Source organism: Toxotes jaculatrix, chromosome 9 (genome assembly GCF_017976425.1).
Source record: "Toxotes jaculatrix isolate fToxJac2 chromosome 9, fToxJac2.pri, whole genome shotgun sequence".
NCBI lineage: Eukaryota > Metazoa > Chordata > Actinopteri > Toxotidae > Toxotes > Toxotes jaculatrix.
Window position 1 is genome coordinate 21,408,176 of NC_054402.1, and position 15,441 is coordinate 21,423,616.

General features: G+C 41.8%; 1 protein-coding gene across 2 annotated transcripts in view; it reads right to left on the reverse strand.

Annotated features, from left to right (window-relative positions):
- Positions 1-15,441, reverse strand: part of numbl (NUMB like endocytic adaptor protein) — a 58,025-nt gene that overhangs the window by 25,761 nt on the left and 16,823 nt on the right. The window contains exon 1 of one of the 2 annotated variants that reach the window (XM_041047088.1): positions 5,887-5,985. The exons of the other annotated variant lie outside the window; for it this stretch is intronic. Coding sequence (XP_040903022.1) covers positions 5,887-5,927 — 41 coding nt within the window. The 5' untranslated portion in view covers positions 5,928-5,985. Of the gene's footprint in view, positions 1-5,886; positions 5,986-15,441 lie in introns of those variants that run through there. 2 annotated transcript variants of the gene reach the window in all.

Genomic DNA, 15,441 nt, shown 5'->3' on the forward strand with positions numbered 1-15,441 from the left:
GCCTCTCTAGTCATTGCACATACGGATCAGTGGAGGACTGTATACTGTACAATGTGTAGGTGGCTCATGAAGCACACTCTTCTGTGAGGAGGCAAAAATGACCATAATGCATCAGTAATGGCTCTTTCTGTCCAGACTCGGAGTGTGTGTGTGTGTGTATGTGTGTGTGCGTCTGTGTGTGTATACAGACTGATGGACAGTGGCAGGTGAAGCAAAACCATGTGTTTAACCATCAGCCTGCCACCCTCTGTGGCTATTGTCTCTGTTGATCTCTGTCTCGACACTTCACAGTGCTCCATAAACCAGGTCCACTCCATAAAAAGGGGTCGGTGGGTTCATACATCTCTCTGTCATTGAAATTCTAGACCAGTCCACAATCCATCGTGGTTTTTAGGCAGCGCTCCTCATACTGTAGTACTGGTCAATACCACTCATAACACCATATAATTCAGAGGGGTGGTATGTCCTTGAATGATTTTCCATACAGTAAAATATTCTGTTTGTGAAGCCAGTTCTGTTTACGTGCAGTAAGATTCCCCAAGGTGTTTCCTGTGGGGTTAATATTTTCTAAATCTAACAAAGAGGACACAGCAGCGATACATTCGCTACACTCTAACTTTATTGTCAACAAATTATTCAATATCCTGCAACACACCAGCACTAATAAACTTAATTTATTTTGATTTTTATATTAGGAAAAGACACCGCAATGTCATTTCTCTGTACATTTTCCTCAGCAAGAAGGCTGCAACCCTGACAGCAGGATGAAATTTTACTATATGAATTTAATTCCAGTTGTACTGAACCAATTCCTATGAGAGGCTGCAATTATTTTCCGGTGGCAACTAACATTCATGATTAATAGTTTCTTTTGCTGCCGTTTACTGTGTCCAACCCACCATGTAGGTCACACTAGTGTCTGAGGAGAATAAGCTCGATGAAATTGAAGAAAGAAGAGAGAGCGAGTGTGTGTCACAATGTCAACAAGCTTAACAAATGCCAGTTAACTTGACATTGACTGGCAGACCCACAAACACGTTGTTGTCCTTCCTCTCACCCTCTAATGCAATATGATCTTTCAGGGGGGTTTCTGGGCAGGGTGAAGCATTACAGAAAGCTGTCCTAATATAATTAGAGTCAGTGCGTGTGTCTGACTCTGTGTGTGTGTGTAGGTGTGAGCATGCAGGCTGGTGGTGGTCATCTTGCATAATGAGATTGAACGTCCCTCTGTGACTCAGGCTGCAGTGCAGTGTGGGAATTCAGTGCGTTATCACATTAACAGGTGAATGCAGCGTGAGAAAGATGCTGTCATCGTGATGACGATCACATAGATGGGTGAAGAGGTGACTCAACCTGCTTATCCAGGATCAGTTCTGTCACTGACACGTTGGTCTACAATCAAAACTTGTCTGCAGCAACTAAATGACTCATGCTCACAGATGGAAGAGACAGAATATAATGATATATGAAGTTCATGTCTGAGGAAAAGGAATAAAAACAAGAGTGTCCCCTACAACCATTAGTGCTCTTGGAGAGGAAAAAAACCTAATCATCAAAAGAGTTTTTTAAAGATGAGCTGGTGTATATATTAAAGGCTTTTTATTTTTAACCACTCACTTGACTGCATGGTCTTTTTATGCCGCACGCAATGATGTGGGACTTATTTTTTCCCCTTGATGCAGTTCATGTCTGAGGGAATGATAAATACTAGATCAATGTCACAAACTATTTCTTTTGCTATTTGTTATCTGTGTTACTCTTGGAGTGGTTAAGGCTTAAAACTTTGCCTCAGAGGCCTGGAAACATGGTTTGACAGGACAAACAGCACAAGCAATCAGACAATCAGACAAGTTGTAAACAAGCCAGCGGTTTAGTCAGATTATCTAAATCGCTTTATTTGGAAATGAACCTCAGGAACTATGATTGGACAGCCTGTGTTTTCTCCTACAAGTATCTGATGCTGGTAGAAACTGTTCAGAGTGAACTATACAGTAAATCAAGTCCAACACTGTAGGTATCAACAGCGGGGCCTCTATTAATGCCCTGGAATCAAGCATAAATCCTGTGTCAAGGACCAGTGTGTAGGATTTAGTGGCATCTAGCAGTGAAGCTGCTGACTGCAACAAACCAAATACCTCTCCCTATCCAAGCATGTGTGAGAACCTACGGTGGCCTTCAGGCAGTGTAACACTGCAAAGGTCTCCCTCTTGAGTGAGTATTTAGTTTGATTTGTCCCTTCTAGACTACTGTAGAAACATGGCGGTGAAACATGGCAAGCTTCATGCAAGAGGACTTGCTGCCTATTTAGATATAAGGGCTCATTGTAAGCTAACACAATTCTTACACTAATGAAAACAGAATTATGAATATTATATTCTATATCTGCTAATAAATCCCCTTAAATACTACACACTGGTCATTTGCTGCTGCTTTTCCAGATGCCAGCAATCAAGACTGTGAGTACGATATTTATTATCACTGATAGGAATGATGGTCAAAACTACAAAACAAGGACCCAGGTTGTATGAAAGTACAACTTCCCTTATAAATATATAGATCTGATCAGGTTCGAAAAAGCTAATCTTGAACCTCAAAAGACCTAAAAGAAAAAAAAAAAGAATTCCAGGTGAGTCAAAGTCACCATACTATTTCTGAACGTTTTTCTCTTTTAACAGTTTGTTCTGACCATTCTGAAGAAAGTTAGAATATATTGTAAAGTAAACTAAACCAGAAAGAGACATAAAATATAATGCTGACACCTTGTAGTCAAATAGTGAAGCTTATGACAAGATAACTTGGACAGCTTTAAACTCTGAGGAAGACATTGGAATGAATTTAAATGTCATCACTATGAAGATGAATAGATCCAGGAAGCAGGACAGGTTTCCAGAGTCAGTTCCATCATGGTTTGACTACAGCTAAATGAGATTTACTGGCACTGATACACACACACACACACACACACACACACACACACACACACACACACACACACACACACACACACACACATTGTCATGAACGGACAGGCATTATGTTTCCATAAAGTAGATGCAAATCATAATGCACACACGCCAAATAACCGTGAGATCAGCTAAATTCAATAAAAGCCTTAATCTCCATTAAAAAGAAAATAAAATTAAATTCACAGCTATGATAAAACACTGGGTGAAGAAGAGGAGCAAATGCAGAGGAACAATTGATGCTGCTGGTCCTCTGGCTGAATGAGGAGGTCAGTCTGCCAAAGCTGGGAGTCTAAGAAAACATCCTGCAATTAAAATTATCTGCTTCCCAGTCTTTTCTGCAAATAGGATGTCGCTGGGAAACTTCAAATTACATCGTGTGTTAGCTTTGCAGAGAGAGTGTGAGTGTGTGTGAATCCTGGGAGACGTGTGTGTGTGCGCGTTTGAAGTCACGCACGCATTCACACAAGTGTATGCACATGCACTGTCAACTCAACACCACAAGACACACACATGCGCACACAGCTCCCACACCTATTATCCTCCTCCTCCTCCAGGCTTATCACGGTGCTGTGTCACTGCCCCTCCTGCCACTGTTTCAGTTCCCACCCACCCAAGTTAAGCCTGGAGAAGATTGAGTGTGCATGTGTGTGTTTGTGTGTGTACATTGCTCCAGGGTGACTTTCTTCCTGTCTATTTTTGTAAGGAAAGGTGTTTGTGTCCTGCAGTGAACATAAATCGTGATGCATGCACACATTTGTGCACATAAGTTTGCGCATGCTCGAATGCACCCATACCTGTGTGTGTGTGTCTGTGTGTCTGTGTGTGTGTCTGTGTGTGTGCGTGTGTGTGTGTGTCTGAATGGGTTCCAAGACACAAAAGAGAGACAGATTAACATAACAATATCCAAATCCCCCTCTGCCCTTGGAACAGCAGGCACAGAGGGTACAGACCACGCTTGCTCTGCATGTGTTTGTGATTGAATGTGTGCCTCTATGCATTTATAGGAGTCTATGGCATGCATCTGTGTCAATGCATGTCCATGCCAGCATGCCAGTGTGTCTGTAACTGTGACAGGAAAAGTGTGCACACTTGTGTGTGTGTGTGTGTGTGTGTGTGTGTGTGTGTGTGTGTGTGCGCGTAGAAGCTAATCTAAACACAGTGCAGCCGGGCGTGAAGTGGAGCAGTCTAGTCGATATGCTCCAGTATCATATTGTCGTGTTGTGTTCCCACTTTGTATTCCCTCCTATCGGTCTAGACCAGTGCCACAACAGGGCAGCTTATCATCTGTACAACATTACTGATATGACAGCAAAGTGCGCGGCACACTTTCATCTCTATGGTCCGAGATGAAACTCACAAAACGGGGAAATGATAAAATAACCTGGATGTATCGCAGGCTGGTAGCCATTAACACCAACACTCCAATGCTCCAGATTTACAACTTCTTTACAGCCATTGCTTTAAAACTAAATCAGAACACTACAAACTTCAGGACTCGGACGAGTTCACTTTAGTGAACTCCAAACCACCAACTTTACATGACTTTAAACACTATAAATATTGTTGCTGCTTTAATTTCTCAGTGTCTTGTCAGCCCCACCCTTGAGCTTCAGCTGTGCAGATTTTACATCAGACTGTTGTGTCAGAGAAGAAGTGACCCGGGGATTGGCTCTGCAGACAGAATTTATAAACGCTGATTTCTCACAGTCAAAAGAAGCAGAATTCAACCTTGGTCTCGTGGTTTTTTAAGAAGTTCTGTGTTCAGTGATATCTATTCTTTCCTCACCTCATGTCTCCATCCTCTTTCAAACTCCTTCTCTCCCCATTTTGTCAGAGTGTTAAAATCTTCAGTCTATTTTTATCTCCAGCTTCCTCTGCTGAAAAAATGGGAGGAAATTCATATTTTCTCCATGATTAATCGACATTATCTTGACTTTTTGCTCTCTTGCCTCATCCCATTTTCACCCTGCCCTTGTCAAACTCCACTTTCAATTTCACACCCCTCCTCTCATCCTCTCCCTCCTGTTGAGTCTCGCCGTTCTTCACTTGTCCTCATTTCACTTATTACAGAGGTCTCTGTCGTCCCCAGTATTCTCACTCTTCACTTTGTTCTTTTTCTATTTTGCAAAACACATGAGAGCTGCCCCTCTCATTTATATCATCATGAGGGCAGAGAAGAGAAAGAAAGTAAGAAAAAGGGAGGAAGTGTTGAATCTGGGAGGGAATTTAAGCAGCGTGGTCCCTCCCCTCAGCCTGACATGGCTTGAAAACACACATCTATTCTGTTGTGTGAATAATGTGCATCGCAAGTGTTCACACACACACACATATTTATGAACACCCTCAAATCTATACATGCACACACAAACATGCACAGGCACTAACACTATGCCAGAAAAAAAAAGTTGGGCGTTGGGCGCAATTTAGCAGGTTTAATCTCTTCCATATGGGCATGGGGGCTAATGCATCTGCTAAGGCTATTAGCCGCTATGAGCCCTGTGGATACGGGATAGACTAGACCTATTATCACTTTGGCAGTGACTGAAAATACCACCATAGCCAATAACCCAACAACAACAGCAACAAACCACAGTTATCGCTATCATGAAAACTACAGCTCTCCTCTTGACCTCTATAGAGCTCACAGATTTCTGCCTTGTTGAAACAGGGTCAACTTGATGGACAGAAAAAGAGGTGAGGCTGAGAAAAATAGCCCAAGGTGCTGATTGCTACGGTAACAGTCGACCCAGTTTGAAACCAAAACGCACCCAGGTGCACAATAACACAAACTGTTAAGTGTGTGCATAAATGCCTTAAAGTGAATATGCACATGTATGTTGGATGCCACCTGCCAGTTCCCAAACAAACACACACACACATAAACACAAAGTTCACACCAGTTACTCTGCATTTGACTCACCTGAGTTCGATGGCCTCCCCCATCTCGCCACAAGAACTCATCTCACACAGGAACGACAGCGGATGAGAGGAGAAGCAGAGATGACAAGCAGAGAGAAAGAACTCCCTCAGACTAGCGGCCACAGCAATAACAACAGTACAAGAAAAAGATGAGAGGAGCGGAGCGAGAGAGCATGTGATGATATTGCGTTTGAGAGTGAGGGACAGAGAGGAGAGGGAACGCAGAGCGAGAGAGAGAGAGAGAGAGAGAGAGAGAGAGAGAGAGAGAACCACACCTCTTCTTAAGGGATTAACTTGGAAAAAGGAGCCCTGACACATTCGCAAATACACACACACAGTGATGCACCCAAACACAATCACACTGCCCACAACCCAGCGTGGATGAGAATCCAGTATACGGCAACACACAGGCGAATACTGTACGCACACACACACATGTACGCTCACAGCTGCTCTAGAAATTAAGACAAATCAATGTTTGATGCTCCAAATCCCGGGAGTGAGGAAAGAAAGGGAGTGGGAGGATAGAAAGAGGGAGAGTAACAGAGAGAAAGAGAAAAGGGGAGGGGTGATTAAACGAGTCATGGCGGGTGGTGACACAGTTTTCTTTGATCTCCATCTGCTATGGGCGTACTGGTCAAGAGTGCACTGGGGGAGAGGGCGAGAACTGGGGCTGGAGCCCGGGGAGACAGGCACTAGAGCTGGAACTGGGGAATAGGGCCAGGGCTGGAGGATGTGCTTAACCTGAGCACTGGAGCTCATCCTGGTAGTGTGCTTCCACAGGGGCATTACTGGACATGAGGGAGAGTGCTGCTTCCCAGTGCTGGATGCTGAATGGCAGGTTACAGGAGTACAGCAGGCAGCGTTCCCAGTAGATGACCACACCCGCTCGAGAACCTCGTAGTATGAGCGTTGCATGTTTTTGGGATCCTGGTTTCTGTTCAAGATTTTTATCTGGGAAAACATTTACTGGCAAAGCCGGAGAAACTTAGATCATCTGAACATTTCAGGGAAGTCTTTTTCTGAACTCTGGGATGAGGTGTTGAGGTGAGAACTGGCCTGCACTGTTGTTCATTTTAGAGCTACAGTTACAGTAAATCTGGTTTAGAAGTTTAGTCACAAGGGTTGTGAGTTTCAAGAGGTTTGTGGGTCATGCTGTGAAGCCCTGATTTACATAGTGTTTAGGTCAACTATTAACTGTATATCAGATGTGGGGCAGTCAATGTGACACACTGCCACTTGAATTGAGCTGTACTATATCAGAATTCATTTCATGGCCAATTACCATGCAAATGGAAAACATGGAAATTGTGTCCCAAATATTTTCATAGCAGAGCAAGAGTTGCAAGTTAGGTGATACCTGGGGCAGAGTTGTGTCAAAACTAATATAGGAGAATGGTGCTATGACTTAAAGGACAGAAGACGAAGGTTGAGGACTAGAGCAGGAATAGAACCAGGGTTTAGGCTGTGATCCTAGGATAGGATTAGGATAGGGATGGACTAAGCACACACCTGTTTGACTAGCCAAAAAGTTGAGTTGGCCAGTCAAACAGGTGCATGTACTGCTGGTACATTACTTGGTGATGTGAATGCCATATCTCTACTGTCGACCACGCAATAGGCACAACAAAGAATACAATTATTGCTGCTGTGATAACTTTCTACAGTGGTAAAATTCTCCCTAAGAATACTATAAAACTGTGCAGAGTTTTGGCAATAGATGAGCACTCAAGCTCATGGATCTATGTCTTAAACCAATCCCACATGAGTCACTCACAGTTGATTTGCCCCCTTTAAACTACATGGATAATGACTTGGAGTCTGAATGTGCGGTGGTACCAGATAACAATGTGTATTCTTCATGTTTAACAGCAGATTAGCTCAGTTTCCACACAAATAATGTGAGTGGAGGAACAGAATCTGGTCTCAGGTATTTGAGACGCCTCCTGATCTCAGGCCAAGTGTGACTTTCAGTTGGATCCAGACTTTTCAGTCTGTGTTTCAGGTTAAAGGAGGGCTTCAACTGTGTAGCTACAACCAAGGCTGAGCCTGGAGATAGTGTAACACAGTGTAGTGTTGTGTGTTAATGCTATCTCTCTGTTCTCACACATTCACAGCCTTCCATGATGCCAGTTCATCCCCTAAGCTGTTTACCCTCCAACACCCAGAGCCAGAGATCAACAATGGATGAGAGTCAGCGAGATCAAAACGTCCTTGTTGTGCTCTGGCTTTGTTCTCGTGTCTGTTACAGACACAGCATTCTGGGTATCTGTAGCTAACTGGCAACATTTAACACCATCTTTATTTATACTTATTGTCTGTTGTTTTCATTTTAGGGTTTGGAAACAGAGGTGAGATTAAATGGCTTTCTGATTGTGATGTACTTAAATGTTCCTGTGGGGAAACACGAGTTTGTGTTCATCGCTCTAGACTTGCTTTAATTACAAAAAGCCAAGTGAATAAATCGGCACCACAAACAAAAACAAATAAGTACAATCCCTATGCAGCTAATACATAGACAACATTAACAATCCCATCTAATCCACTCGCCAAACACATTGAAGGCATATTGCACAACCACAACAGCCTTACTGAAGTCATGCTAATAAAAACAAATCTGGGGGACAGATAGAACAACCAGGGAAACAACAACGCTGACAAGAAAGAAAAGTTGTGCAACGAAAGCTGTAAGAACCCTCAAGAAATCTGCTCCCACTAAAGTCGTCATATCCTTTCCTGGTAGTGTTACTACAGAAATACATCCCTGTGTTGCCTGTTGTGACGCATCTTGAAGTTCTTCTTGAGAAACACCACAGAGACCAGTGAAATCTACACGTCTTCCGCTGAAATGACAACTGGTAGAGATACAGCCTCATATCACAACACTGTCACACACTCGGCACATTATTGTCAGGTGGTTTGGAGTTTCTCTATTGTTAGACGGTGCACAGCAACAGCAACTGTGGCATTTACAAAAACTGATTTAAAAAAACCCACACAAATGTCACTGAAGTATTCATGTTGCCGGTCCATTGTTTTGTAATGTCCAGATTGTGGGACATGAATGCAGGTGATAGTTTTGTGTATCTAAACTGAATCGAATTTTCTGCTTTGGCAGTTATTTGACATCAAAAGTAAAACTTTTAGGAATATGGCCATACCCGTGTTACAGTATGGTTTGGAATAAAAAGTGAAACTGTTCAAGGTGAGCTTGTTAACATTTGTAGTTAAAGTAAAAACTATGAGCTTTCATCTTTATGAGCTCCTCTTCATTCCCATCATTTGTTCTGTATTCTAAAGACATCTTATGTTGATCGCTGTTAACTTGTCCTCCTCCTCTTTTCTTTTTCACTCCTCCAGGAGTGAGATGCACAGACAGAAAGAAGAGGAGGGTGAGAAAGAAAGGAATCTAAAAATAAGTCGAGGGAGTGGAAGACAAAGCCACAGAGGAAAACAAAAGGGCCAGAATTTTAAACTAAACCAGAGGAAGGTGCAGTAGATTTTATATCTATAGTGCTGAACTGTAAAATACATGTTCTGTGGCTGTGTGTGTGTGTGTGTGTGCAGGCATCTGCTTGTGCATGCATTTTCAACTGTCTGAGGAGAGTGTGTGTGTGTGTGTGTGTGTCTACTGGGCACATGCTAACATAAGCCATTTAAAGCTGCTGTGTAGTTATGAAACATGATGATCTCACCAGCCAGGTGGTGGCAGACACACTTCCTGCTCATAAGCCCTCTGGCACGTGTTTCAAGTGAGCTTTTCCACCAGTTAGAACACAAACACAGAAACACAATCATGCTGTCTGTGTGTGTAGCTGTGTGTGCGTGTGCAATACGCTTGTGTCTGCGAACATGTTAAATCTGAGAGTCTGTGGTTTTACAACCGCCATGCCTCAGTGACCCCACAACAGCCTGTTATTTTAACCAACACTGTCTGAATGTAAATTAGTCTCCCTCTAACACACATGCACACACACAACCACAATTAATGATCTGTGGGGTTACAAATCCTCAATAATCTAAGTCTATGCGTAAATAAGCAATCTTCCAATGAGCCAGTGGCCAGCAGGCCCTCGAGCACACACTTGCATATAGTAACAAGCAGTAACCTACTTACTGTATCCTCACTGGAAACTGTAATGAAACTAAAGTGAATAAAGTGTGATTACTGAGCAAGAAATTAGTTTAGAGGAAGTTTGTTAGAGTTGATTTGCCTTAAAGCAGCTGTTTTTCTTATTTCAGTCTACGTATCAGGCGATTCTGACCTGAAATTAAGACAAACTGAACGTATAATGTCAAAATAAAATGAATGCTCAGAAAGAGCTGAGTCAGTTAAATGAAATACAGAAAGGTGAATACGTTTAAAGGTGGAGTGAACTCATACAGTACTACTTTAGTATCCTACAGTAAAACACACTGCAATGCACCAGTAAAGGCAGGATAGAAGAAGACTGCAAGGTAATGAACATGGATGTAAATAAATGAAATACATGTTTTATGAGGAAGGAAATGCATAAATTACTTTTACATTTACATAACTGACTTGTGATTTTTCAAAATAGAAATTCTATTTGTAGGAGAATCCACACTTACACAGTGCATTTGATTTTTTTCATATAATAAATTATTTATTCCCTTAAAAAAGAATGAGAGTAGAAGAGAAGAAAAGGAAAGAAAATAACATTCAAACAATGAATAAACAAAGTTGTGTTTTCTTGTTTTCTTTACTAAGACCAAGCAAAGAAGAGGAAATTAAAAACCAACCACTAACATAACATACCACATGCTTCAGGCATGCACCCAAAGTGTGTGTGTGTGTGTGTGTGTGTGTGTACGTGTGTCCAGAAAACTTGTATGGACTGGTGTGTAATTCAAACAGAACACTTATGAATGGAGAACATAAAAAGTTTACCATGGTGCAAAAAAACACATTTTAACACTTATTAAAAAACACTTATTAAATCTGCATTCATTCATTTTTAGCCACTATGAGGTAAAACTTCAAACTTTAAATACAACATTAACATATTACCATCTCATTTAAACCACTGTGATATAACAGTGCAGCTTTAACATAACATAACATAATGTAACATAAGAAAATAAGAGCTAACTAGTAAGATGAACTCAGTCAGGGGTTATGTCCGTGACAGCTGGTCAGGCGTACTCTTCAAAGAAACAGCTGGGTGATCTTTAGGTGAGTTTACTCCACACGCTTCGTTAGCAGCTGCTCCAGCTCATCATCATGTTATCTCGCCGCCTCTGTGATCTCTGCTACAGCTAAACACAAGATATCCAATCAGCTGCTGATAAGAAAGTCTGATACATTCTGATTAGCCAATCGCCTCTGCCAAAGAATCCACCGAAAACCCCTCTTTTTCACCCAGTCACACCCTGTAAAACTGGAGCCAGTTGGACAGGCTGTCGAATAGCGAGTCGTGACAGCCAAATCCACTGCCTTATCCTGACAGGCCGCTCATCGATTTCTGCCTCTGGTCAATACCGCTTTCTTTTTCTTCTTTCCCTCCCTCCCCTCATCCATCTCTCCTCTCAATGAGTCTCCATCATCGTATGTCTCCATTATCCCCAACTTATCTTTCTCAACAGACCAACGCAAAGCCTGTAGTTACAGACAAAGCCTCATTGACCAACTGTAAGATGATGGAGGAGTGTGAGAGTGTTACTTCAAGTAGCTTTGGACACACACACGCACACATAGGCTGGGTGTATGCTAACTGATCAAGCTTGGCACTAGATTACACAACCAATAGCTCCTCCAGGATGTGTGTGTATGTGTGAGTGTGTGTACGTTTGTGTATTGGTTAGGTGTGTGGTGCCGGCTCGACTGCAGCAGCTAGTTTTCCAGCCTTACATCCTCTCCCCCTCTTCCCAATCAACATGACATCCAAACTCCGTCACACCACGGCAGACACACATACATGCGAGGGCCATGTGAAAACCTCGCTGCTGCATGGCAACCGGATCCCATGGCAACCAGTGGTATGGGGATTTTTTTTTTTTTTTTTTTTTTTTGTGGGCTGAGAGAGTGAGTGAGAGTGAGAGCGAGAGAGAAGGGGAAGGAGAGGAAGAGGGGTTTGACAGATATTTGGGAGAAAAACGGCAACTCTGGAAAAGAACAAAAATAGAAAGAGAGGAAGGCAGAGGAAGTAGGGAAGCAGCATGAATACACAAACACACACACACACATACACACACATTTCTTTCACTGTGCTGAGATCAGATGGGGGTGAGGAGAGAGGGAGACAGACAGTGACAACATTGTGGGGGAAAGGAGACCTCCCTCTGCGCTGATCAGAACGAGGTCTTCCTGTTGAGGGGCAGGCAAACAAGATAAAGGGCAAGAAACAAACAGGGAGAGATAGAAATAGATGGAAAAGTCCTCCTCGCAGTTATTTCTTGTGATGTTTACAGATCACAGCCTTCAGATAAATATATAATAATGGGTATCAATAAAATACTTAGTGGGTACAAGGAATGGCCTGGAAATTACTTTGTATTTACATTAAAAAAAGGTTTGAACAAGAGACTGTTTTATTTTACAATAGCCCATACCTGCACTGTAATAGGGATATTTTCAAAAAAACAACAACAACGAAAAAAGTGATGAATATGATGCTGCTCTATTCTTAAAGCTGTTCAATAAACTTCAAGAAAGTGACAGGATATGTATTCAGCTGCTCTATCATTCATGATCTGATGATGGATTTGACTGGATAAAAAAATCACATTACCATCCCCTTGCATTTTATCATCATTTCAAAAGCATACACATAACTATTTTATAGCTGTAGCTGCACATACACCCTTCTTACCCAGGTTAGCCCTGTATCTATAAAATCATACACTCTAACTAAGCATTAAGTCAATATTTAAAAACTGTTAAAAATTTAATTTCCCAAATTTAGTTTTTTTACTGTCATTTTAAATAAAGGATACCATAAAGTCTTCCTGTATTGTTCATATGGGTGCCTACAAAATATTTTACTGATGCCACTTACATGCTGTAATGTATAGATTTTCCTCTTGTTCATGTATAAAGTGCACACACTGATGGGTACATCAAATCTGTCTGCCATTAAAGGCATGGAGGAGAGGAGAGGAAAGGAGAGGAGGGGGCAGGAGAGGAGATGGGAGGAAGGAGAGGAGAGGAAAGGCCAGAGTACACACATCTTTGTTGCCTGTGTAACAGCGTCCCTGCTGGATAGAGGGAGTATAACATGTCATGGTAACAGACCAGCTGCCTGTGTTCATGTTGTGTATTTGTGTGTGTGTGCCATTATCCATGTCTCTTTCTCTAGCCTCTCACCTCTGACCTCTTATCAGATCTTGCCAGACACAATGCTTTTTTGTTTTTGTTTTTTTAAATCCAGTTTGCTGACACACATGTGGAAACACGCACTGAACATAAAACACACAATGTCTTAAAGTGAATAACAGGTAAAATCATAATTCTTCAAATTTCAAGTCTGGACTGTCGACATAATGCGCTCATGCATAATGCATGTTTATGCATGTAAAGCAAACAAAACACAAGGCCAGAACTCTAAAATCAATAAGGCTTTTAAAGCTTTTAACATCTGCTCCACCACTCTGCCTCACTGCTCATCTGTGTCTATCTGACGAGCTTCTGTCTGTCTTTGTTCTGTGCATTCCTAAAGAGGAACCACTTGGAAGATGACTTAATGTTAATTTAACGGCGTGTATAGAAAATACAGATTAAAATTTAAATTAAACTTGCAATCACAGTGCGTATGTGGCTGCTATTGTTTTGGTTGTTTGGTTTTTTTTTTGTCCTAGATATTGATCAAAATTTTATATCTTGAACTTGGCTACCTCCTACACATTGCAGACGGTCAAATGCTCGCTCTGTGTATATAAATATACATCTGTTATCTGTCAGTCTGTTTATCCATCTGTCAGTCAATTTATCTATTTTCCTGTGTGACATCAACCATCTGTCTCCCTGCCCTAAAATCTGTCCTCGGAGAGTGAATCTTGCAGCGTTTTCTGGGCCACAAGGAAGCAGTCCTGTCCTTTTCTATTTGCCTACATCACAACAATCCTCCTTACAGCAACATCTGGTGACACAGAATCTTACTACACCGAAAAACTAAACAGAAAAACCACTGAGGCAGAATTTTTTTTCATTTACAGTAGGGTGCAGAGACATGAGAAAACAATTTTTTAAGTCAGTCTATGTTATGATTGTGGGGATGAACAATGCCAGTGGCCAGCTTTGTAGTGGTTTGGAAGTTTTTTGTTGTGGAGAGAAACTAAATGACCTCCACAGGGTGGTCGTGTCTTATCGACCGGGACTAAAAGCCCAAGCTGGTCACACAGGAACATAAACAGAGGAAACAGCAGAATCAGTGCAGTGCAGTGAGGCTGAAGCACGCTGCTGATTTACACACCAGAACATTTGGATTGATATTTGAGCAAATAAAATTTTGAGTAAACATTAAATGATAATAATCCATATCTGGATGTAAATGACCAGGGTCCCCACTCGCTAAGAGTTCATCTTGCAGCTGAACGCTCTGAATCATTAAGTGGAACTTTGTGCTTAGATTATCTTCACCAAATAATAACGAGGTGACTTCACTGACTTATTTTAAGAAAATTACAATAATCCACAAAATTGCAATACTGGCAAAATTGGCCTTTTGATACCAACCATTGGCAGCCTTTCCAGTGCTTTTCTGATGCTCTTTTTTCAATGGATGACATAACTTTTTAACAAAACTAATAAAATGCAAACAATGGCAAATACATCAGTTTTACTGTTGTTCGGAAGGACCAGAGGAGAGAAAAGGAGAAAGAGAAAAGACAGTTTGGATGAAGATTTAGAAGAAAGGAAAGGAGGGCCATCATAGGAACAAATGGGGTATGGAATGAAAAAAGACAAGAAAGATGGAAGGAATAAAACAGAAAGACTGAAGGAGAATGGAAAATGAAGGGAAGGAGCGCACAATGGAAAAGTGAGGAAGTGGATGGGTTGAAAAGGACTGAATGAATGATCGCAGGAATAAAACGGAAGAGAGGAAAGAAAGAAGGGAGAAGGAAACAAGACATCCACAGGTCAACAAGCTGGGACTGTCATATCGCATTACAGCTCGGTTAAAACTTCCTACAGTGACCTCCAGAAACTCGCCCATGTTAGAGCCTCCAGTTCTGAGAACATCAGTGTGCCGCCAGAAAAAAGGAAGTTGAGGGAGTTTGTGAAGAAGCAGAGTAAACACTGCAGAGGTGAAGACCCTCGAGTAGACATGGGTCATCAGAGAAAGAAACAGAGTGAAAAGACAAGTGGACGGGTCTTTAGACCTGTTGCTGGAAAACAGGCCCTCAACAATAGTCCCTCTGACATACAGAGGAGAGGAGAGGATATAGAACATTCTTGTAGTCACTTTCTTTTCCAAAATAGTAGGTTTGCTTCAGCCACACCGGCCTCTTTGACACACACTCTCCTTTTCTCTTTCCACACCACACTTCAGAGCAAAACAAACCTCCATCAAAAGCAAAGGGAAGCCACCTCAAT